This window comes from Sciurus carolinensis, chromosome 13, assembly GCF_902686445.1.
Source record: "Sciurus carolinensis chromosome 13, mSciCar1.2, whole genome shotgun sequence".
In the NCBI taxonomy this organism is placed as follows: Eukaryota; Metazoa; Chordata; class Mammalia; order Rodentia; family Sciuridae; genus Sciurus; species Sciurus carolinensis.
Window position 1 is genome coordinate 90,103,199 of NC_062225.1, and position 24,633 is coordinate 90,127,831.

The 24,633-nt window shown below is 53.3% G+C and overlaps 1 protein-coding gene and 1 non-coding gene across 6 annotated transcripts in view; both read right to left on the reverse strand.

Moving 5' to 3' along the window:
* Positions 1–3,548: 3,548 nt before the first annotated feature.
* Rnf144a (ring finger protein 144A) overlaps positions 3,549–24,633 on the reverse strand; it is a 100,885-nt gene continuing 79,800 nt past the window's right edge. For 4 of the 5 annotated variants that reach the window (XM_047523229.1, XM_047523227.1, XM_047523230.1 and 1 more), the window contains 4 exons: positions 22,572–22,779; positions 18,734–18,881; positions 15,169–15,258; positions 3,549–7,463 (listed from right to left, as the gene is read on the reverse strand). In XM_047523229.1, the coding sequence (XP_047379185.1) occupies positions 7,332–7,463; positions 15,169–15,258; positions 18,734–18,881; positions 22,572–22,779 (578 nt within the window). In that variant the 3' untranslated portion in view covers positions 3,549–7,331. Of the gene's footprint in view, positions 7,464–14,854; positions 14,976–15,168; positions 15,259–18,733; positions 18,882–22,571; positions 22,780–24,633 lie in introns of those variants that run through there. The other variant, XM_047523228.1, reaches the window with a different exon arrangement.
* LOC124963807 (small nucleolar RNA SNORA70) lies at positions 14,641–14,775 on the reverse strand. Its single transcript, XR_007104836.1, has one exon. It is a non-coding gene; the product is annotated as a small nucleolar RNA SNORA70 (small nucleolar RNA).

Here is a 24,633-nt window from a genome sequence, read left to right on the forward strand (position 1 = left end):
CGACCTGGGACGTGCAGTGGGCACCCTCTCCAGCCTGATGCTGGTCCAGAAACCCTGGGGGACAGTCTCCTGTGGTCACTGGAGTGGCGAAAGGTGTCTACGGCATTTAAAAGCACCCCTGCATCATGTGGTCTGGAGTAACCGAGCCCCTCTGGATGCCTGGAGCCTTCTCTCATTCCTTCAGTGGGTGTGAACACGGGAGGAGTGGCTCTTTTGTTTTCGAGTGGGATTTTATCTTCAGACAGACGTAGTTCAAACTCTTCCAGGGACAGAAAGTAAGCAAGCCACCTACATGACGGAGGGATGTCTCTGCAGGCCAGTCGGCTCAAATCAGTAAAGAAGGCTAGGGGTGAAGGCTGGGTCTGCAGACAGAGGCTCCCAGCTCACCCTGCGGCACTTGGGCCTCTCTGAGCCCGTTTTCTTACTGTAAGGTGGAGACGATGACCTGCAGGCCTGAGCCTTAACAGGCCCCTGGAAGGAGAAAGCCAGGTGCTGGCTGGTGGGAGCCTCCCAGTTCTAAGGGGGATTTCTCCCCAGCTATAGCGTGGCCTCCCTTCTCCGTCTGCTCACCCTCAGATCAAGCTTAACGGTCTTTTCCTTTACTTAGCTGAACAACCCCAACTGACTGACCAGGCTCCCACACACTCACCCACCCTCCTGGCAACAGGCGGAGCTCTTCGTTTGACAAGTGGTCGGTAAGTCCCGACTACAAGTCCTGCAAGGACAGGAATTGGTGACCAGGGAAGAGACTCCATGCTTACAGTGCTCATTTCCAAATCCCGGGATAACACTAACAACATGGTCCAACTGTCAAACGCTTCTGAAGTTTACTCTCTGCTGCATCTGGGGCCTTTAAAACATATTTCGATGGGGTGAGAAACTCTGAGAGAAGAGCTCATCCTTGCCGGATCTTTCCTGTGTGGTGAGAAACACGTGTACGTACACTCCGCAAGGGTTTTCTCAGTCAATGATAAAGAAATAACTAGGATAAATAAAAACAACATTTTAAAAAGACCCAGAGGAAAGGAGCAAAGGACTTTTCAGAGTGCAAAACTAGAATTTCCCCATATGGAGAATTTTATTCTATTTTTCTTGTTGTTTTATTTACCACTTTGTCACTTATTCTCATAAAGATCCTATGAGGTTCATTTTATCCTCATTTTCAGATGGGGAAACCAGTGCTTCCAGACTGAGGTGCACGCACAGCCTCCCTTGGGCCTAGATCCGGTCCTCCCTGATGACGGCGGTCACCACTGTGCTCTGTCTTGGCCTCCTGGTCAAGGTCAGCTTCCTCAACACCTTGAGTGACTGGAATGGGAAGGGCAAGCAGGGAGCAGCAACTGCTGGATCACTTTCTACAGAGCCAAGCTGAGTGCATGACCTGTCCCAAGGTCTGGCCACCGGACTGTCTCCCCAGTGAGGCCTGCAGTGAGGTCAGCATTGAGAGCCAGCATCAGTATGAGCATAGGTCACCTCAGTACTGTGCCTTCCCTGCTGGGCCCTGTAATTTGAGTTCTTGAGATTTTACATTTGAAAACACTGGTAGAGAATTTAAAAAAAAAATTGGAAACAAATGCTATGTTACACACATGGATCCGCTTACAAATAAAGAGCAGAATTTTGGGTGAGCAATTCCCACTGCCAGGTTAGCTCAAGGGATCGAGGTTCAACCAGTGTGAGGAAGACCTTCTCCTGGACAGTCCCCAGGCAGCGCCATGCAGCAGCTGGGCCTCGCCAGCCTTTTGGGACTGGCCTCCCTGGGGACTGAGTGTCTACTCATGGACCATGCTCCCTCTTAGGGGCTCAGCTGTGTTCCCCGCAAAAGATGTCCCAATCCCAGAACCTGTGAAGGTGACCCTATTACAAATATGGTCTTCACAGTTGATCAAATTAAGAAGAGGTCACCAGGGTGGGCCCTAGTCCGATATAACTGTGTCCTTATAAAAGAGACACACTCAAAAGAGAGCCAGGTAAAGGTGGAGGCAGACTGGGTGATGCATTCACAAGCCAGAAAATGTCCAGGATTGCCAGCCACCACCCAGAGAAAGCTCTAGAAGGATCCAACCCTGCTGACACCGTGCCCTTGGACTCCAGCCTTCACCACTGTCAGACAGTAGATAACCTGCCTCCCAGGTTGAGAGCTTCTTGCAGCAGCCTGAGGCGGGAGCACACTCGCCCAGAGCCTTTAGGACCATGTCCCTGTGCCCCCGTGAGTCAGCCTCCAGTCCACGCCCCATCACAGCAGATCGGCGAGGGCAAATGCCGCGCCAACCACGGGAAGGACACTCCCAGGAACTCTCTTCTCCTCCTGGTTCCGTGGCCAACACCTCCTCGTCTGCAAGATCAGCTCACATATGGCATCCTCTGGACAGGCCTCTCTCATCTCCAGGACTGGCTGAATGCCAGAGTTGGAGTCCCCAAAACCTACCCTGCTTTGTCTACTATAGCACCTGTACTACTCCTGAAAAATGACTGACTTCTCTGTCCCCTCTTCAGACTAAGAGCCCTTTGAAAGCAAGAGTACCAAATCTTTCACCCCCACAAGTCACCAGCCATGGAAACAACCCTCCCCTGACCTGAGCCTCAAGACACTCAGGGTGGATTCTGAAATTTAAATACAGGACAGGTAACTATTCCTATCCCTATTCCTGGTCTAGTTTCCTGCTAACGAGTGAGGTATATGCTCTCCTGGAAGTCCAGATGAGGCAGATGAAAATCAAGGAAACACCTGGTCACTGGGTTCCCCTTACCGCTGGCCCTCTTTATCTGCAGGTCTACAAGGGTGACCTCAACCAACTGTGCACTGAAAATATTCGGAACAAAATTTAAACGTGAACTTCTTTCCTCATGATTTTCCTCTAGGCAAAACGTCTATTTAGGTCTTATTAGGGTTTATTAGCAAGCTACAGATGGTTTAAAGCACACAGGGGGGAGTGCCCAGGTTTTAGGCAGACACTGCAACTTTTTACACAGGGACTTGGGCATCTGTGGGTTCTGGTATCTGCAGAGTTGGTTCCTGGATCCAGTCCCCTGCAGATATTGAAAGATGACTGTATTTCTTATTAAATAAGAAGCATCCATATTTACTTTTATTTCAATAGGGAAATTATGATCACCAAGTTTTATGATGCTCCCTATAAAATAAGGCAGTTTTGTGAGCCCCTGTCTTTGTGGCTGGGGTAGGAAACCCTGAGCAGGAGGCTGCCCGGGCTGTTCCTCTGGTCTGGCAGCACTGAACTTCAAGAAGGCTGCATGTGTGTCGACCCACCCAAGGGTCCAGATCATTCTGTCATCTGAGAGTTGAGAGCACACCCAAGATAAAAGATCCCAAATGCAAAAGCTGCGTTCTCAGTGAGACAGAGCCTCCCCTGCCTGACCCTTTCTCTCTCCCACCTCTAATCCCAGTATTTCCAAACTGCAGGTCAGCAGTCAACTAGGTGTCTACAAAAGATGGAGCCAAGCAGGATTTTAAAAAGTCACCTGTATTCCAGACAAACATCTTTAAAAAGAAATCCCATTGAAAGGGGGACAAACTACATAAGACACAATACATTTAAAATATGTATTGAAGTTACAAATCAAACTTTTCCATGTGATTCCAAAGTACAAAACACAACATTGAAAGGCGTCCGAACAGTTCTTTTATACATCACAGTGTTAGTGGCACAAAACCTACTGATGTTTCAAAAACACAAACTAAATTTGATTTTGTTTTTCCACCACTTGTCAAATACATAGTGTACACATGTGCATGGCTCACTCATGCATGCTTTTACACAAGATCAAAACACACCCTGGCAAAGTGAGCAAAGGAAAGACAGGTCAGGCACGTGGCACGCAGCTACCCCGCAGCCAGGGCTCCTGGACCTGGAAGACAGGACTGCACACACCGGAGGAGGGCTGGGGACCATGGGGACTGAGGACCCGATGGCATGATCCCCAGGGGACGCACCAGCAATGACACTGTAACGTGGGCCCCTTCACTCCTTTGGGGGTTTTTGGCAATAATCAGTCACAATCCCTTCATTTTGCTTCTTTTCATAAGGGACCGGGTCAATTAAAGGGATAAACAAGCTTTGGTATGCTTTAGAGACCTCCATGGGGTTGTACATGCAAATGTGCTCCCTTGATGATCTGTGATTCACATATGTGTGTGTATATGTGAGTGTATGTACATAGGTGTGTTTATTAATAACAAAGTGAGAAAACACAAAAAGCCCACCCTGGTTCTTTCCAACTCCCTAATTTTTAAAGACCACCAAGGGAACTTTTTCTCTTCTGATTTGTTACATGACTTTTGCCCTTTGGAACCTATGTGAAAAAGAGAAATTCTTCTTGAAGTAATCCTTGCACCTCTGATATTCCCTCTCCCGGGGCGGAATGTGCCATGAAGAGAATATGTTCCCTTGGAAAAGGTGCCAGAGGTTCACTCTGCAGTCTGAGCGGCTTCCGGGAGCTGATTAGGAAGAACTGACTGGGCCATTGTTCATGCATCAAGGTTTGCTTCAGCTTAGCTGTGAAGTCACTCCCTGCCACCTGTACAGACTGGGTCTCCCAAGGCATCTGTGGGGACACAGGACACATGGCTGAGCCAGACAGAAACCAGGCACCTCCAGTAAAAACCTGGTAACATGATCAGCTGTCCAAGAGCCTCAGGTACAGGTCAACCCTGGGCAGCCCGGGCCTCTCTCTAAGGGTCAGCCTTGGGACTTAAAGGCCTCTCAATGAAAAAACAGCATGTGCAGGATATCAGAGAGAAGACCATCTGTGAAAGTGAACATCACTTTCCAACCAGGACAGATCATACTGAATAACAGAAATAAATCTTATCTACTAAGCGCAGACAGCAAGACCCAAGTTCACACTGGGGACCATCCTCCCGTGACCTATTTATAATTTACATCCCGCATGGTAAAGATTGCATCACTGTATCAAGTGGGTATGGCATTCCTTATTGGAAAAAAGGAATCTGAGGAGGGGAAATTCAAGTTTAAGTATCTCAATGTGATCTTGGTGGCATTTACACAGGGATGGACAGTCCTATTTTTATATTAAATCATACTGAGCAAACAAAGGCATGTTCTATACAAAAGCTCAGAGCAAGCTGGTGCTAATCTGACTGACCCCGGCTGGCCCCGGAATCGCTGTGGTCCCTACCTGATCAAACCACATGCTTTGAAGCATATTGCACACGAAGGCACAGGATGGTTGGGGCTACAGATGTGTATGATTGGGCCAGAGACTCCTCCAGGACAGGACATACCATCCCTCTAGGAATAGGGGGTTTGAGCTCCAGCTCTGGGAATACAATCTCTCTGAGGCTCTGACTCCCACCCCGAAGATCGGGGCACTACTAAATGGACTTATATGGTAGACAGCAGCTAATCGAGGCAGGAAGGACGGGGACATTATGAAGGTCTACCCCGGGGGCCACGTGCCTGCCACCCTCGACTGTCAGGTAGCTGCACCTACAAATTACAGGCTTATGTCTCAAGTCCCCAGACCACTAGCTCATGGAGTTGTCACCGTCTCCAGAAAAGCCACTTCACCCATCTCAGCACCTCAAACTGCAGAGACGCATCAGAAGGACAGCCTGAGCTATGTTCTTATTTAATTCCTGGACTTTGTAATTACAAGGATAAATTTTGAACCAATGTTGATGCAGACTGATGTTCTAAATGGCTCTTGTTTCATAAGGAAAATCAATCCTAGAGGTGAAGAGAGAAGTGATTCTGTTTCTTAACTGTTCACCGAGAAGAATAAAGAAATTTGTAGGCGAGGAAGATACACTAGGACCTGAGACGGATACATAGATGTAGAGTCAAACACACACAAAACAAGCACGTATTTAAAATGTGCTTGCAGCAAGCAAATAACTGAGATCAAAGGACTTTGCTTTTGTTTAACTCCTTGGTAGAGTGCTTAGTAAGTCTTAAAAAATTCCACTATAATAAATCTACAATATTTCCTTTTTGTTCCTGGTAAGCACACGTGGCTCTCATAGTCAATTCTCTTTAATGGAAACGCTTTCTCCACTCTTCAGTCAAGTGATGGAGTAATGCAGATCTTATTGATCCGTGCATTTCACTACCATGGAAACACTCACACAGAGCCCTGGAAAGACCAAGTGGTAAAATCCCCACATCAAAAGAGCTAAATGGAAATGGAAGTGTTTTTTCCAGCCGGGGCAAACTGGTTAGCTACAGGGCTTGGAACTGTGTGAGATGCATGATCTTTCAAAATAACTAAAACGTTCTAAAAATGTGAAAATCCAGAAAGCTTCTGCCCCATCTCCAAGCACGCCCCCCACAGCCTCTGGTAGAAGGCTCTGCCCCTTAGGATCAATAATGCAATTTTCTTCTTACTGTCTTACTTGAAAACTGAGGCAAGAGGCCAAACCATAGTGATTCTGAGTAGAACGATCTCTTAGTAAACAATTGGTTTAGAAGACATTAAAAACTATTTGCTGCTACCTGGGTGAAAAGAACAAGCCCTGTGGGCTATGCAGAATCACCAGAGCAGAAGGAACAAAAGGTGAATCTCAAGGAGACGTTCCTTTAAACATGTCAGTGTTTTCCAATAAATGCAGCGACACAGGAACCGTGTTTATAACAGTACAGAGCTTACAGCATTCAGAAAGCTATTACAGCAAGTTTCAAGAAAACGCAGAGTGCATAAGGCTTTCTAAATCTCCTGAAAAGTGGTCAAGCCAGAAAAGTCGCTTAACTATAACTTCTTAAAACGCACATTTTAAGAAAGGCATAGGATGGTTCATATGCACCTTGTTGATTTTCACTACTCAGCTAAGAAAAAAGAAAAGCCTTCTAAAAAGAATCTCACTAAATGCCATTAGGAATAAAAACAGTTGTCACAAATAGAGTGCTTTTTTCAAGTTGGAATAATTGGATTCTGTCTGAAGAGAGATGTGACCTTAACAGACTTCCCTCAGCATGGCGCCATCTTGAAGCCAAGGAGGAGATGGACAACACTTTGAATGAGAAGGTCTTTGGCCCCCACCAGATGTGCCTAGTCTACCGCCACCGGGAGGAGACAGCCTGGTGTGCTTCTGTCCACACTGCAGGAAAGGTCTGCAGAGACTGATGCTGTGGGGACGTGCCCAACCCTCGCCTGCCTTGCCTTCCCCAAGACTAGGCGACACACCTGGGGCCTCGGCAAACGTCTCGACAAGGGTCCCTGAAATCACGGCATCCAGCCTGACACTGTGAAGCTCAATGGGGCACATAAGGCAAGAGAAATGTTTAGTGGGGGCGCCGGGTGGGTGGGGAGCCACACGTCTCGGAGGCAGGGTCTCAGCAGCACCGTGCTTCCCTCTAGGTGGGTAGCGGGTCGTCGTCGCCTTTACTGCACTTGCACTTGCAGCAGAGGACGAATGGGGTGGCCAGCAGCAGGAAGGGGGAGGCCACCAAGAGCAGGAGCCCAAAGCCAGCGAAAATGCCCACGACCTGGAGAAGGAGATCAAACCGCAGAAGTAAGGGAGGCTGGTCCCGGGCTCCCAGGCAGCAGTGTGAGCAGCACCTCCACCCACCCACCCACCCTCATCCACCCCGCCACGCCTCCACCCACTCCTCTGTCCCTCCACTGAACCCGTCTGCTCAGCCCTACACCTGTGCATGCATTCACCCACCAGCGCTTCCTTCACCACGCATACTTCCTGCCCTTCAACCGCCCCCATGATTCCTTCTCTGCCTTTCTCCTCCTTCCCTTCCCCCATCCATCTGTGCATCCAATGAACTGAGTTCCCTCTAATAGTCACTCCTGCCAGAGCCAGACAATGTCCCAGGTGCTGAGAATGCCAAGGTGCATGATATCTCGGCCCTCGAGAAGTGCCGTGGTGGAGAAAGACCAAGATTTAACCAAGTTACACCTCTCACAGAAGCAGCCCTCAGATTCCAGGTGCAAGGCATTCCGACCAACCGTCACCGACATTTGCTGGAGGAAAGGAGGCTTCCCCGAGGGAGATGGCTGGGATTATGGAGATGTGGAGATGGCTCGTACACAAGGAAGCCTGGGGTAAGGCATTCCAGATGGAAGAACAGGAAAGACACAGGCATGGTGAGGTGGGGAATGGCCTGACGCTTGACACTGCTGGGGCTGAAAGCCCAATACTGTTACGAATGCTGATTTTTGTTTAAACACATGTTTATCCCTCAGTGTGTGTAGCTGCTGAAAGGAATAAGCTTAAAACATAGGCATACTGTCATTGAAATTAGGCAGTGCCACTGTTCAAAGGAAAAGAGACTGTGCTTTAGGACTAGCTTGTCCATCAGTACATCCCTCCCAGGCTGCAGGGAGCGCAGAATTGAGGTCTGAAGATGGAGTTAGGCCGCCACCTAGTGCTCAGAGCGGTAAGTACGTGAATGCACCGGGCATGTGTTCTAACTCCACTTTTCCACGGGCCTGGTTTCTCAACGGTAAAATAAACAAATGAGCTAAGGCTCTCATAGAGCCATTATCAACTCTAAAATTATCAGGTGCTAAAGCATCCCAGATGTGTGAAAGAAAGGATGACTTCAATGAGGACTTCTCCTGAGGACCACACATGTGCATGCACACACACACACACACTCACACACCATGCGTGCACGTGTGTGTTCATAACAAGACTGCATTTAACAAACGATGTCGTGTTGATAAATTCGATGGTGCACACGCTGAGAAACCACCACTGCTGCCCATCAGTGGCCTTCTTTGCAGAACATGAAGTCAGCAGGGGAATCGCAGTGTGCATTGGGTTGTGCTTTGCTAAAATCACCTGCACACTGATGCCTTGGGGCTCACAAGGTCATGTGGAAGATCTTCTTCGGAAGGTTCTCCTGAGAGCCTCAACTGTCTGGGACACAGTTTCAGTCTCCAAGGAGCCATGCATCCCGAATCCCTGACCAAATGCTCACATTCTTGCCAATCCGACACCCTCTTATCTTCTCGCTTGGTCTATTCTGTCTTACTGTATGCTCTTTGACCGCTGGCTTACCAATCTATGCCAACTCGTTGTAGGTGGGAGTAGATATCACCAGGAGAATGCAGCCAAGAGGAAATCATGAGGCAAGCAAATGCCATGGAACAGACAAAGTCACTTGGAGAGATGTTGTAGGTGTCTGGCACCAGATCACACTAGGAGACGGGACAGAACCAGTCAGGGCCCAGAGAGGGCCACCGTGCAGCACAGTGACAGTTGCACAGGCAAACCTGAGATCTGCAGACGGCCAGCCTCCACCGGCACAGGACACCGCAGAACAGAACCCACTCTGCAGTCACTGCAGGGCCCCATGCACGGCCCAGTGCCTCTCAGGACGAAGGGCAGGCACGTGGCCATGGGACCAACCCTCCGAAGAGAGGATGAGAGTGCTCAGAACAGTGTCTCCAGGGAGCTCTCCAAAGCACAATCAGGCTTGGGGAGACTCGTCCACAATCAGAGACACAGGAAAGCGAACAGAGTGCCTTTGATGCCCCGGAACTCGGCCTCGGAATACGGCGAAGGCATGTGCAGAGCAGGGGCATCACGTGGCTGCCTGAATCGTAGTCTCATGTCACAGATGCCAGGAAGCTCTTTGAGATGTTCTGATATTTGTTTCAGAGGACAGAGCTGGCAGCCCAGGGCCCGTTTCACTGACTCATGAATAGCACCCATAGAATGGCCCTGCATGAAGGTGCCAGGAGATGAGCCCCTCCGGGAGGGACTCCTGCCCTTCGCCGGGCACAGGAGACGGCCCCAGGCAGACTGCACTGCGTGCGTGCCACCCTGGGTTAAGACACACGCTGCCGGAGCCGAGCTGGCCTGGGCGGAAAGCCTCTCTCCTGGAAGAGGCCAGCGTCCCAAGTGTGGGTTTCCTCCAGGGGAAAGGAAATGCATGTGTCAGGGCCTCCACCTGTCCGCCTGTTCCTGGAAGGTGCTGGAGAAAGAGGCAGACACTTCCAGCTGCGGTGTTCCCTGCAGGAGGGCAGGTGATGGCAGAGCCTCGCGGACTGATGCTCATGTGGGGGCGGTTGGGCAGGTGATGCACACTGCGGCAGCCGGCACAGCCCCTGCCGCCTCCCACCCCATCTGTCCTAGCGGAGACCTGGGTACACGGAATGGAAAATATGTCACCATGGAAAAAATGAATCGCAGGGAAGATCCTTTTGGAAAGATCCATTGACAAGTGTCATGCGTCAAACCTACGGGTGCATCATACATTCAGCCCCATAAAGATAACCAAGAAGCCATCAGGGACGTCCAGGTGGCATGCCGAAAGCCCATCACCTAGAACGATGTCACCAGAACGCACATCTGAGGGCAGGAAGTGATAAGGAGCAGTAGACAAACTTGCAGAGTGGACCAACTGTACTGTAAGGACACCACCCCTCACAGGGTCACTGGGCGCTGGACGTGGGGCGTATCCTGAGTACTGTGGGGGTCTGAGCTGGGTGAGGCCCTGAGTGGCAGACAGAAGCACTCCCCAGGAGTCCATGGCACCTGACTGGCAAGAAGTTCCCAGCCAAGGCACGGTTCATACCAGAACAGGCACCTGGTCAGCTTGCAGGGTGTCAATTACATTGCTGGTCAAAATCAGAGTGTTAAGTGAAAAGAAACCGCTAGCAGATGCATAATAGAGTGGTGAGTTATGCACAGGTACCTGTGGGGGTAACAAGGTGCCGGGTAGGCCTGGCTAGGGATGCAGGCTAACCAAGGTCTAACGAATGCGCCCAGAATGTGCTGTGGCCCGGCGGGCGAGAGAGCTGGCTGCGAAATGGGAGCTTAGAGCAGAGCCGCAAGAGACACACAGAAGGGATCTGGGTGAGCAGGGAGAAGGGGCAGCAGGGTGGCGACTGGCGGGAGTGGAGAGAGACAGCAGGCCGCCACAAGGAGTCCTGAGAGCTACAAGATGGAGATTCCTGCTTTGCAGAGAGACAGACCTTGTTAGATGTGACGTGGAGGACCAGGCATGATGATAAGAAGCCTCCAGGTTCTGCCCCGCTGAGGATTTGACTCTGCTGCTCCAGAACTTTCTGTGGCTCCCTAGCCCTGTTCTGAGCCCTGCACGCCTGTCTCCTCCTCACGGTGCTGTCTGCAAGCTCCAGTATTCTGGAATCTTCATGGTCTGACAGCTGCCCCTCACTTCTTGCTGTATTCCTTGACTCCTGGCCTGAATTAACCACAAGAAGCAACGGGTTGCTTCCCACGTCTCACCCTGTCTTGGAGTCTCGTGCGTCCCCAGAGCTGCGCACAAGAACAGGCTCCAGCAGCTTGCGCTGCCCTGCTGGCTTCATTGCAAGCACGGTGTTTGAGGCACAGTCCGCACCGCAATGTCGAGGTGCACGGAGGCGGTGGGAGGTGCCGGGAGCGGGAAAGCAGAGGGACAGTGGAAGCCATGTCTTCCATAAACAGAGGAGTCAGAACGAAGCCAGGGCCTTTGGGAGTGGACGTGTCCCCAAGCCACTGCCTGTGCGTGCCAAGCTGCACCTGTCTGTCATCAGACCCTGCTTCCCAGACAACAGGCCTGCAGGTTCAATTCCATATTCCTTGGCATCCCCTCAGAGCGACAAGAAATACCACCTCTTACCGCACCCAGCTGCTCTGCATAAGGAGGAAGCCGCAGCTCCACCTTCCTCGCTTCCCACCTGGAGAAGAACCAGGAAGTACCTCCCAGCTCCTGCCCAGCCAGGCAGGTGTAGGAATAATAGCCCAGGGCTTCACAGCCACCAGAAAGGCCAAACCCAGCAGCTACACCTTCATCCAAGACCCATTTCCAAAGCAGCCAAGCCCTGCCCAGGCCCAGGGTCAAAGAGCTAAAAAGATGAGCACGAGAACGTCTGGTGCATTTTAGGAGATGAGACACCCATTCAGGAGGAGAAAGGCGGCACAACAGCAAAGGATCTAGCCACCAGGTGGGGTCATGGGGCCCGAGGCTCCTTCCTGAAGTAAGTCAAGAGACCTATGTCTTCACACAGGATCTGGGTCTGGATGGGACTATCTGGCGATCGCCTTGGGATTTGCAAGCTGGGCACTGGCAGGAAACAGGAGCAAAGGGTGATGGAAACCAGGCAACAGCAACAGCGGGGCCCAGCAGAGCAGCAGAGAGCACGAGAGCTTTCGTCCAGAGCAGACAAGGGTAAGAAAGGAAGATGTAAGACCCATGTCCAGCCTCGTCCCAGAGCAGGGGGCCATTAGCACCTCCCGTGCTGGCCATCCTCTGTGAGCAAGCAGTAAAAATCTCACTAACACGCTGATCAAAGACCATAAGACCTGTTTGGGTTTTGCCACGAACACGAAGTGAAACTGCCTCTCAGTATTGTCCACCAGTCTGCTGGGGCCAAACCAAAGGCAAGAGGCAGTGGAGGGGGTTGTGGACTGGAGGGAACAGACGGGGTCTAGCACCAGGAGACTCGCGGGGAAACGAGGACTTTCCAGGCAAGCAACCACACGGCCTCGTTTCCAGACACCATCCAGGAGAACAGAAGGGCCTCAGCCAAAGAACCTTCCTGTCTGCAGGGAGCAAAGCTGACAGTGCAGCCTGAGTGCAGGCCTTTCCCCGGCCCTAGTGAGCTGCGGCCTTGTGGCCTGCTGGTGTGCCGTCCCCTCAGTTCACGCTGTGTCTGGATGTCACCTGCTGCTTCTCCTCGGAACACCCTGCGCATGTCGAACACCAATTTGCTTGCTGTTTATCTGAAATCCAAGACTGATCTGGGATGTCCTGTGCTGCTGCTTCTGGGGCTGCATGTCTTGGGAACTCCAGTCACCACAGGAGCACGGTCTCCGCGCACTACCTTCCCAGGAGTGAGAGATCCCTGAGAAGGGCGCTGTCCGCTGCTGCAGGGCTCCAGGGCCACCTAGCTTCTCAGCAGCACAGCTCGCACGGAGTGCCTGGGCTGAGAGGCTCTGCCAACTCCTGACAACTTGAGGGAAGGATGGGAGGGGTGGTTTTCTGTGGGGTTCAGTGTTGCTCAAGAGCCTCTATCAGTGACCATGACTGGGAATCCCAGCTGTTGAGGACCCGGGAAAGCAAACCACTCACTCCTAGTGAACAAACGGTGCAGATGGCATGTGGCCTGGGCCGTGTAGACAGGGAGATGCTCTCCCTCTCTCTCAGGATGCCTGCTGTTGGAACTGGCCGCCATGCTGGCAGGAAGCTCAGGCCACATGAAGAGCTCCAGCCAGGGCCCAGGCAACAGCCAGGAGCAGACACTACCTTCCTGGTGAGTGACTGAGCTGTCAAAGAACTCCCCAGCCTCAGAGCTGCCCAGCTAATGTGAAGTGGGGCAGAAATGAGCAGTCTCTACTAAGCCTGTTCACACCACAGATTCAAGTGGGAACGTTAGGCCACTATACCCGGGGAGGCTTGTTATTATCCAGCAATAGCAGGACAAACCCGGAGCAAGCTGGTTTCTCCCAGGGGAAACTCAGTTTCTCTGTGGGTAGAAGGTCAGTCAGACAATGTGATTTCCAGGACCTCACCTTGCTGGGACACTGCATGTTTCTGCTGAGGTGCACACAACAGCCTCTGCTCCCGGAGTGGCCGTGGAGATGCGGGAAGCCCCATCAGCACCTGCGTCCCCTCCAGATGCCGCCCAGGCAAAAACAGGTGCAGAGAAGGACCTGGCACACTTACAGCATCCTACACTGTTTGAGAGGGTTTCTATGGGTTGAATTGTGTCCCCCCAAAATGACATGTTGAAATCCTAAGTCCCAGTACCAAGGGACTTTCTTTGGAAACAGGGTCTTTGCAGATGTAATCAAGTTAAAATGCAGTTACCAGGATGGGATTCAATTTAGTTTGATTGCTGATCTCATGCAAAGGAGGAATTTGGACACAGAGACAGACACGGGGAAGAGGACATGAAGCCCCAGAGGGGGCAGGCAGCACGTGGGGACAGGACTGGAGTGATGTGCTCCAGCCAGAGTGCCACGTGTGCTGGCAAGACCCAGCGCTGAAGAGCAAGGGAGGGCTCGCTACGGGTGTCAGAGAGTGGCCGGGTGACACCCTGACCCGGACTTCTGGCTTCCAGAGAGACTGCACATTTCTGCTGTTCTGAGCAAGCTACTTGGCAGAGCTCTGTTAAAGCGTCCTGGGCAGACTCGCATGGCAGTGGGGAGGTGAGCCTTCAAGCTGTGCATGTCCCGAGGAGGGGCGGTTCCAATAGCCAAAACCAAATCTCCTGACCAGAGGGCAGCAAACATAGTCCTTGGGCCAAGTTTGCCTCATCACCTCTTCTGCATATTTCTGGACAGGAAATAGGATGTCCTGGAGGGTGTGAGGAAGGAGGGGCAGCACAGAGAAGCCTGCAGGAGTAAGGAGCCTGCCCCTTCTGTGGGCCACCACAGCTGGGGATGCACTTGACCCCACACCCACCCAGAATGAGCTCATCCCAGCCACCATGTCTTCAAACTTATCTACATTGAACTTGGTAAAGCTCCACTTTTTTGAGATGTGGATTTCCTGGTGGCCAGGGAACCTGATATGGCCATGTGTATGGCCTCTGTCACCTGCTGCTTGTTCTGAGCTTGATGAGGATGGACATGAGCTTTGGCTAAGGTCAACCCTGGGCACCATGGCTTGGGGCATCCCAAAGGCACCTGCATACCTGTCTGCAGTCTGGGCTGGGACCAGCACTAGGTCAGAGATGTGAGCAGCCACTGGGAAGGGCTGTCTCCAGGGTCCCCTTGGGCAGCCCAGGCAAGCAACAGGCGGCCTGCACTATGGAGAAGATGCAGTGTGCAGCCAGGCACGTGGGACCCCGCGAGGATGCCTGCGTGACAGACGGCGTCCTAGATTGCCGCTGCGAACACGCCCCGCGTGAGCACACCGCGCCAGCGTTTCCAGGGCACTCGGCAGTCATGCAGGCGCGCTGTCCTTCCCTGGCTCCCTGGGCTCAGGCCCCCTCTGGAAAGCTTCTGGTTAGGCACTACACAAGGACGAAGGAAGGACAGGAGATGCTGGCCCAGCCGAGTAGAAGACAAGCAAAAGAGCCATCGTGCGCTAAAGGAAAGGTGTGCTCAGTCACAATGTGGCCAGGGCAAACACTGGCCCGAGGCCCTGCAGGAACTACTACCACATTCCCAGCTCTTCAACCAGCTGGTCAGGCTTCTAGAACACACACACACACACACACACACACACACACACACACACACCGCGTCCAGGTCAAAGGTCCAGGCGAGCCGCCTCTTACCTGTGTCCGATGCCAGATCACAGAGGCCCGAGAGTGGCCCAGCTTGTTGCGGCAGGGTCCCTTGTCATAATGTATCAGGAGGAAGTCATCCTGGGAGAGGCAGAGAAAGGGCGGCGGTGAGAGGAGGGCTCAGTTCGCTGGGCTCTCCACCTGAGTCACGTCTCCTTTTCTTTACGCACAGCAAAGGGGACAGGAGGACAGGCTTGCTACACACCCAGCTCCAATCAGTGCTCTGGGGAGCAGCCCAGAGGCAACGGTCATCTGGCACGCCAGGGAAGTCCTGTGTTAGACGTCCCCAGACCACAGCAGGGCCTCCCTGGGCACAGAGGTCATCTCCTGAGCTTGTGGGAAAGGCTGGTGGCGACACTGGGCTACTGAACAAGCAGGTCAGCGGCTACTCCCCAGAGCTCTGGGGCCTGGCCGTGCACCGTCCACAGGAGCAACCCAACCCAGGCTCACTCCAGAGATGAGAAGGTTTGCCTCCCTTCTGGTCCATCCTCAGCGCCAGCTTCTCATCTGAAGGTGCTCTCTTTTGACTTAGCCCATTACAACTTTTCTTACCTAAGAGCCAGCTAGGAACAGGAACAGCCTAGGAACTTCTACCCACAGTTTCTCCAATGGCACAGAATGAGCAGACTCCTCTCTTGGCACTCATGGAAACATCTGGTCAATTCCCCACCTAATCTCCAGCCAAGGGCTGGGGCCTCCCTGCTACACAGCTCAGTGCTTGTCAGCCAAACCTCCATCAGCACCACTGAGGCTGGACTCCACAAACCTCCGCTTCTCCATGAACAGGAGGCCCTTCCCACCCAGTGCTAATCCAGGAAACAGTTGGGAAAATGGCACCATGCACGGACAATGCTGTCCACTCACATAACTGAGGCTGTCAACGCCCTCCTTCTGAGAAGAAGCAAGTAACCTCAGGGCCCGTGAAGCTGAGACAGGAAGTCAGGGAGAGCTGGGCATGAGCAGCTGCCTCTGGCCCCTGGAGCCCCTCGGTCAGGCAGGGTGCGAAGCTCGCCTTCCTCTCATCTAGAGAAGGGTGCTGGCCTCTAGTGTGCTGACCTCAGAGGTCAGCCTCCTGGAGTCTGCATGCATGGTGCTGTGGCACTGAATCCTGGCTGTTACGGTGCAATCCCAAGAAACCTTCAGAGGCTGGCCTCGCCTTCTTGGCCTGGACCCTCTTTGGTGAAAAGGCAGGAGTGACAGATGAACTCACAGCCTCTTCCAACCACACTGTCTTCAACACAGCCACGTCTGGCCTCTCTGTCCACTTAGAGCGCTGCCCCTTAGGAGCGAGTAGTCCTTCCCTTCACCCCAAGGCGAGTGCACACACACCAGTGGGTCAGTTCAGGTTCCAGTCACACCCCTCCTCTGCCCAGAGAGCCTGTCGTGTCTCACACTACAGGTTAAGATGGCTTTGAATCTGTTTCTGAAACACAAACCAAACCGCACGGCACTACGCAGTTTAGAAGTCTAACGGTCTCTGCCGGCAACAGTGGGGTCTGCACACCAGAATCCCCTGGAGATGAAGGCTCCCAGGCCCTCGGATACAGACCCACAGCTCCACAGCAGGACCTAGTCCAAGCTCCCTATGGGATTCTGGTCCAACCTGTCCTTGGACAGCTGTTTGGGTCAGTGCACAGGCCCCTGTGCTGGAGGCCAAAGCCTTTGCTGGCACAAAAACCTTCGTGGTGACCTGACTCACTGGTCCAGCATTTCTGGTCATGCTTAGTGCCTTCTGTTCCCTTTGCTTAGCGCCTTCTGGTCTTTGGTCCTGGGCTGAGACCCCCCCCACCTGGTGCTGTGCTGCTGTCCCCGGCTGCCCGTGGGCTTCACCCACCATGACTGCCCTTTTATAAAGATGCTCTGCTGTCATGTGCCAGGGAGAGGGCAGGGTCCTCCAGGTCAAGGGCTTGGCTGCCCTCCCGACTGAGAGCTGCCCATGATCAGTGCAGGTCTTGAGATAATAAGGACAGTTCATTTAAGCTGTGCTTTCTTACCCCTGACGAAAGCACTCTGAACGGGTCTCATGGTCTAATTTAATTGTGATTTTAAGCTTACTGATGAAGCCCTTGGGCAGAGTGACCCCGGCAGCCGGCAGGAATCTAGCAGTATTTCTGTGACAAGGAATATTCCTATTGATCAGAAATGTCACTCAACTTCGGTTGCACCAGAAACAACAGGGCATGTACAGACATTCAGTCAGTCAGTTGCACAAGGATGAGGACAGACGCTTCTGGCAGGTCCTCCTGTGAGGCCTAACAGTTCCTGTCCAGCTCCGGCATGCAGCTGCCTGGCCCAGGCATCCATGATAGGTTTTAGAGCTTTAATGGCCAGAGGCTGGACGGTGAATGCTGAGCCCCTCCTTGCTAGCCAGGGACTTAGGGGAAACACCAGTAGCTTCCCTGGACTTTCCCTTGAGGAAAGGAAATCATAGTCCCAACTCACAGAAGGGCTGGGTGAATTCCGTAAAGTGTGTCTGCAGAGCTGACCGGGCCATGAAAGGCCCTCCTCGGCACTCACGGACCATCTAGTCTGAGGACCCGAGAGGACCAGCCCCTGTGAGTGGTGGATGTAGGTAAAGTGCACCTGGGGAGAGAACCAGGCAGACTCCCTGCTGGGGCTGGGCAGGAGTGTAGGAGAGTCCAGCCACCTGCAGCCCGAGGCCTCTGCGTGCATGGCAGTGCGCCTTGCCAGAGACCCCGCTGAGAAGGGCTGAGGGAAGCCCCTGCTGTGTGGGCCAGGCTCAGGCCTTCCAGCCGTGCACCCCTGACCTCATCTGAAACCACTCTGAGTGTCCTTGAAAAGCTGCCCAAACAGAATCTGCTCCTTCAGAATCAGCCCTCTAGGGTCACAGGGCTGTTTTTCAGCAGCTCTTCGATCTGCAAAGAACAGAAGTTCATGGTGCGGCCGTGAAGAATGGAAGCCACCAGCACCCAGCACTTGGCCATCCCTGCCTCCTTGTGCCCTTGCTAATCTGCTGTCAGTCTTGGTACACACTGAACATTTGTGCCTCCCCCACTGATAGCCACTGGCAGAGCCCTAAGCTGCAGTGTGACGGCGTCAGGGGGGCCTTCGGGGGCGATTAGGTTCAGATGAGGTCTGGAGGGTGGAACTCGGCACGGGATTAGTGTCTTTCAAATAGGAGGAGCCCAGAGCTCTCCCTCTCCGCCATGTGAGGACACAGTGGGAAGGTGGCCAGGAAGGAGCCCTCACCAGGAACGGGGACTGTCTGACCTGTCCTGGACCCAAAGGTCTGTTCATGCCACCTGGTGTGCAGTCCTCTGAAACAGCAGCCGAGCTGATCAGGACAGGCCCCTCAGGTGGCACCAGAGGACCAAGGCTCCCAAACGCTCCCTTAGAGCCAGGCCGAACCCAAGCCTGTCCACACTTCCACACCCTGCACTGCTGAACGAGCCGCCTGCACACTGTGGCTCTCCCTGGGTTGACATTTCCACAAACACGGAGCAAATGTCCACCGCTGTTACTCCTCGCCTCCAGGAACAACCTCCCAGAGCCCTTCCGGCCCAGGCTGACCCTCAGAGCCCCAGGCGGCACTCACGTCCAGGGACTCCAGGCAGTACCAGCAGAAGGCGTGCTTGCAGCTCTTGCACATCATCTGCGCACACCCTTCGTCTCGCTCGATGTAGACTTTGCACTTGGGGCAGCGCTTGATGGGAGCGTCGTCCCCTTCCATCTTGAAAGCAGAGCTAGAGGAGAAACCTCATGAGAAACCTGTGCAGAGGGACCCCCAGGGACCAGCAGGCCGCAGGGGCCAAGCGGGGAGCACTGCTGACCGCGGTGACTGAGACCTCTGGTGAGGAAGTGAGACAAGTCGAGGAAAGGGGACTTCAGAGACAAATAACCAGGACACTGACTCAGTGGGATCGAATTCAGATGAAAGAAAAAATCAGTGCATATCTAAAGGTAGGTGTGCCGAGAAAAACCAAGATGACTGGGCAAAAGGCTTAGAGGGAGGTGGCTGAGTGAGGGTGTCAGGGTGACGTGTCACGTGCTTATTCCTGTACTTGGGTTGGTTTCCAAAGGCTGACAATAAACCTCAAGCTCTTCACTGTTGTCAGAAAGAATTAAGCTGCGGGCACACGTAAACACAGACCATGTGCTTTGGTAGCTCTCGATGGCTGTCTTACAAACTCATTTCCTGAACCTTCCGGTTGGGTTTGCAGTGCCTAGCAGCATGAAGGGCTTGGGTCTGGGGTGGTGCAGCTCTCCTATAGCCAGCTGTGTGACAGCTCTCCAAGTCTCAAGCCTCACACCAGGGTGAGCATGAGACAAGGTCACTTAGGGCCAGAGCACAGGAGCCATCCTGCTGTGTGAAGAGATGGCTACCCGGGTAATGCCTTTGTGTGCTGTTGAGGAGGCAGCACAGATGTTCAGGCATGGCTGGTAGGATGCCCACCCCATGCTATTACTTTAGAAAGATAACTTGCAAATATTCATGAAGTATCTTGGAGAAAAAAAGCACAAATACTAAGTGAAGTCACCACCTCTGACGGTGTATCTGAGGCCTAGACGGACAGTACCAACTCCACCAGGAGAAAATGGGTTCCCTCCATGCCAAGCATTCATTCATGAGTTTGCCCACTGAAGCTGAGCAAATGCTGGCATTTTGCAGGCATCCCGGCTAAAGGATCTCCCCAAAACATCAGAGTCTATACAGGGATGAGAATCTCACTGGAGTGTGACTCATCTGGCTATCAGCAGTGAGCTGTCCTCAGTGCACTGAGGTGCGTGCCCAAGCTGAATGGGAGTCTGTTTTGTCCACTGGTAGAAGGTGATAGGTCACGAAGTTCTGGAGAGAAGCTGTGCACCCTTGCGGCTAGGAGCAGACAAACCTAGCTGGGCTAGGATGCCCTGTCTTCGTGGCCTCCCCTTCCCCAAAGCAGACTAACCTGGCTACCAGCCTCATCTCTAAGGCGTGCAGAGGACCAAGAAGTTTGCATATGCCATGCGCAAAATACAAAGGCCAGGACATGGACTTGCTATCTGTGCGATGACAGCAAGATGACCAAAATGTCTCTGGCTCAAATTCTTTAATTTACAGGCAAACTGCAGATGGGACTGAGCCTGCATGAGGTTGTCCTCGCGGAGATGGGACAACACATTTACAAATGCTTCCAACAGGACTGGCAAGATGGAAGAACACAGTGGAGTTGATCCTGCAAAGAACCTCAAGTCTTGAGGCACCAAATCTCGGGACTGAGGCCGGTTATCAGACTAGCTAGAACCGCTCTGGTGTCGAAGCCAGGCGGGACCTTAGAGTAATAAACCAACATTCTCATGTGGCCCGCAACCTGACATTAGCAGAAATGCCACGGGCAGAGGCAAGACCACTGCAGGCTGTTGAATCTGCTTGGGGGGATGTTCACAGTGGGGTAGGCACTGTGTGGGGCCTGAACACACACACGGTACAGACAACGGCTTCACATGATTCCTGGTATCAGGACCCAAGATGGAATTATTATTAATAACAAGTTTAGTACGACTCAAATTTAAAAGGGCAGACCAGCGTCTGCGGCAGTTTAGCCACAGTCTGCGTGCCCTGATGCCTCAAGTGGCAGGAAACACTAATGGGTACAGTTGGTCAGGTGAAGAGAGAAACCTGGGCAATGGGAAGATTTAACCTAAAAAGAAAGAAAGAAAACAAAACAAAAATACTACAGCTAAGTGTTCTCAGTTATAAAAAATAATTAACAGCCTCATTTGGGGAGACAGGAGGGTGTAGAGAGGACAGGGTTTCCCCACAAGCCTCCTCCCTGGGTGGTGGCTGTGGCTTACCTCCCACGTGGGAACACAGGCTTGGTGTGGCCAGATACTCAGATTCCCCAGAGAAGCCCCCAAATCCAATGTTTATGTGAAATATCCTGATTTTTAAATTTTCACAAAATGAGACTTGGGACTTTGGATCAAGTCACCCTTGTGGAATGAGTTAAATGAGGCCATAAAATCAGGATGGAGAAAACTGAGTCTTTGGGCCCCAAACATTAGCTCTTTGCCAGCCTAAGAACTGCCTCCCCACAGAAGCCCGAGGGCTGGCAGCCTCCCCCCCACCGCCCACCTGCGGCCTGAGCGCTTCCTCCCCACCTGCTCTTCCTGCTCGGGATGGAGGGGCCACGCGCTCTCACGCACAGACACCTGACTGCTTCCTGGGCAGACGCTCTGATCTGCCTCCTACTCACTTCATCCTCAGCTGGAAGCAAGCTCTCTCGGTCGTTTTTAATCCAATCAAGCAAGAAGTGTGTTTCTTCTAGGCCCCTAAGTCTAGGTGAAGAGACTCTTGCTGCTCCGAGTGCCAGATGCATGCCAGCTCAGAAAGTTAAACGGGCACAGACCCTGCCCTGGGAGCACAGCCTAGGGAAGGATCAGCCATGGAGACCGATGACCTACGACAGTGTCCAGAAGGGCCAGTGCAGACAATCTGCAGCAGGAAGAGGGTGGAGTCACAACCCTGTGCTGGGGACGAGGGAGCTCAGCAGAGGGCACGTGAGCCGTGTCCAAAGGGTAGCAAGGAGTATGTGGGATGCAGGATGATGACGAAGGGGCACTAAAGACATAGAAACCAACGTGCAGACAGGAGTGGGCCAGGGAGGGGATGCAGGAACAGAGGACCTGTGGCCGGGGCGGGGAGAATGGGCCCCTGAGAGAAGAGAAGGGAGAGAGGAAGGCAGGGAGCCGCTGGGGAGGACTCCTTGCGGTGACCAGTGGGCAGACATGGCAGTCCTCTATCCATCAGGAGCCTGGCCTCTCTCCCGACAGGGTCAAGTGACAGCGCACATTTTGTTAGGGAAAAAATACCCAGATATTACCAATTTCTATGGCTCCTTCCACCAGATTTCAGGGTATAAAAATGAGGCTACAAAGTCTACCTGCCAAAGAGCAGGGTCGCCTGGCTGTGGGGGGACGGGGTCGAAGTCCTGCGTGCTTCCACATCCTCCCAAGGATGTGTTAGTTCCAGGGAGACATGGCTTCCTTGGCTTGGAGCAGCTGAAAACCTGGGTTGGTGATCCTTCTGGGGTCCACGCCACCGCCCACCACCCTGGGTCCTGTTCCTACACCTCTGTTTAGGAGTCACTTCAACATTGCACTGTGGAAAAGCAGCAGGCACGGCAGGACTCGAAACCCTGTGCGGTGACACTGTCTGCACGTTTGCTCCTGCAGGCCAGTAGTGCAGTGTGGTTCTTATGAAGTCTTACGCTGTCAAAGCCTTGGCTGGTCCCGGCAAATGGTTCTCAAAACTCACCCATCAAGCAAATAACTGCGGCCTCAAGAAGCAGAGAGCGCGCTGAGGCGGATGGACGTGCAGCCGCGACCCTAGGGCGCTTGCCTACTCCCAGCCTGCAGCCCCCCAGGCCTTCAGAGTAGTTCGTGGCCAGAGGTACCTGGTTTCTCCGGGGAGGAAGGTGATGGGCATGGTCTCTGGGCAGCCTTGCCCAGGGTGCCAGCGGGCTCTGCAGGAGGAGCAGAACTCCATGTCGCAGGCTTTGCACTGCACCAGCTGTGGGGTCTGCAGCCCCATGTCCTGGAGCTGGCACACCGCCTGGCAGCTGGATGCGGGGCACCAGGTCCGGCACGGGTCGAAGAGCACCTCTAGCACAAGGAGACAAAACGGGAGAGTCAGACCTAGAGCCTAGGGGGGCTGGCAGGCTCGGCCTGCAGCAGTTCCACCAGGCCCTGCCCAGTGTGGGGAGCAGGAGGTGTCCCGCTAAGGCAGCCAGACGGCTCAGCCCTGGCAACTCTGTCCTGCTCCCCCAGCCCCTCCAGCCCCTCCTGACCTCCAAGCCTGTTCCTATGGTGCAGCAGATTTCCAGACTCCCCAGGTGTCCTTGGAGAGGCTGCCCCTGTACCCGGAGCCAACTGGGGCCCCCAGGGATGTCTGCTCACCCTCCAGGCCAGGCTCAGAGCTCTCAGGCCCTGCACTCTGGAGAGCTGTGCCCGCCTGTCACTGCAGGCATTGCCTGAGTGCTGGCACCAGGATTCCTTGTCTGCCCCAAGGACACAGCTTCCTGAAGTCAGGCCTGTGTCCTCCTATGGCCTCTAAACCAGCCTCAGGGCTTTGCAGTCTGCACTCAGGTCACACTTGTAAAGGACAGAAAGAAAGGAGGAAGAGCCGGTGTCTGAATTAGATGGTTCATCTGCCTAACACTGTCCCCTTCCCAGATTTAAAAAAGCCACAAGCTAAGTACTGAGTCAAATGAATCCTCTGCCAGCAGGATTTCACCCCTAAACGAGAGCCCCAGTCACTAAGAGCCTGATTTAATGGAATTAGTCAGGAAGGTTATTTTTAAAGACAGGATATGCTGACACTCCTATTCCTTCACATCCTTTTCCAAAAAAATGCATTTATTTAAACAACTGGTCCCGGGTTGCCCTTTGCAGTAAGCTTGGTTATTCACTTCATCCCCTCCTGTCCCGGAAGACACTGAAGTCCCAGTGAGAGGTAGGGAGGGACGGCACAAACGCTAGCATTCTGCCGAAAGGCGACCAGAGGCCGGCGGCTCTCCAGGTAGGCTGCGGGTGCCTGAGCCGCAGGGCAGAGCTGCGGACTCCTCGAGAAGCAAACTTGGGAAAATGGAAATTGCTGAGGCAACTTGGAAAGCAATGAAAAGCCCTTGCGATCGTCTCAGCCCTGTGACTGGTGGCCAGACAGGTTTGGCTCACCTTCATGGAAGAGGGGAGCTGGACTCACTGGGGATCTGCAGCAGGCTGGGGTGGAGGGGCCCAGACCTGAGCTGGACACACTGGCCCTGGACAGGCAGGAACTTAGTTACTAAATCCCTCGCTGCCCTCCTGACTGTGCCCTCCTGTGGCCAACCCACTCCTCAGTAAGCAGGCAGCCAGATGCAGGTACTAGGTCCTGCTGGACGTCACCTTGATGATGACCTCTAGCACAGAGGCTGGGAACCTCTGGGAAGGGCTAGGCAGGGATGACTCAAGTCTTTGTGGACCATGGGGTTTCCATGGCATCTGCTGGGCTTTGCCTTGGGAGTGAAAAGTAGACATGGGGACAACCTATAAACAAAGGTTCCAGAAAACCATCATGACAGTAGCTGGGCCAGGCCGCTGACCATGGCTGGCCCAGTGCTGACCGGACAGGACTATCTCCTGCCTTTCATAACCAGTGAATCAACCAAAGGCACAAGGCTACCGCCATGACAGGGCTGGCGGGAAACTAAGAACTTGACAGTGAAGGAGCCCAGGAGCTGGGGAACCTGTCGTCACTCAGATGGCGTTCATCGCCGTAAATGAAGCCCTCCAGGTGCCCCAGAGCATGGACCAAACCAGCTCCTAAGCAGCTGACCGCATCACCGTTTGTGGGGATTCCCAGCTCTCGGGGTGCACGCTCACGTGCAGGCACAGCCAGGCACACAGCAGGCAGAGGGGTACCCCGGCAGCTGGGGGGCCTTGGCACTCCTTGCCACCCAGGACAACTCAGGACAGAAT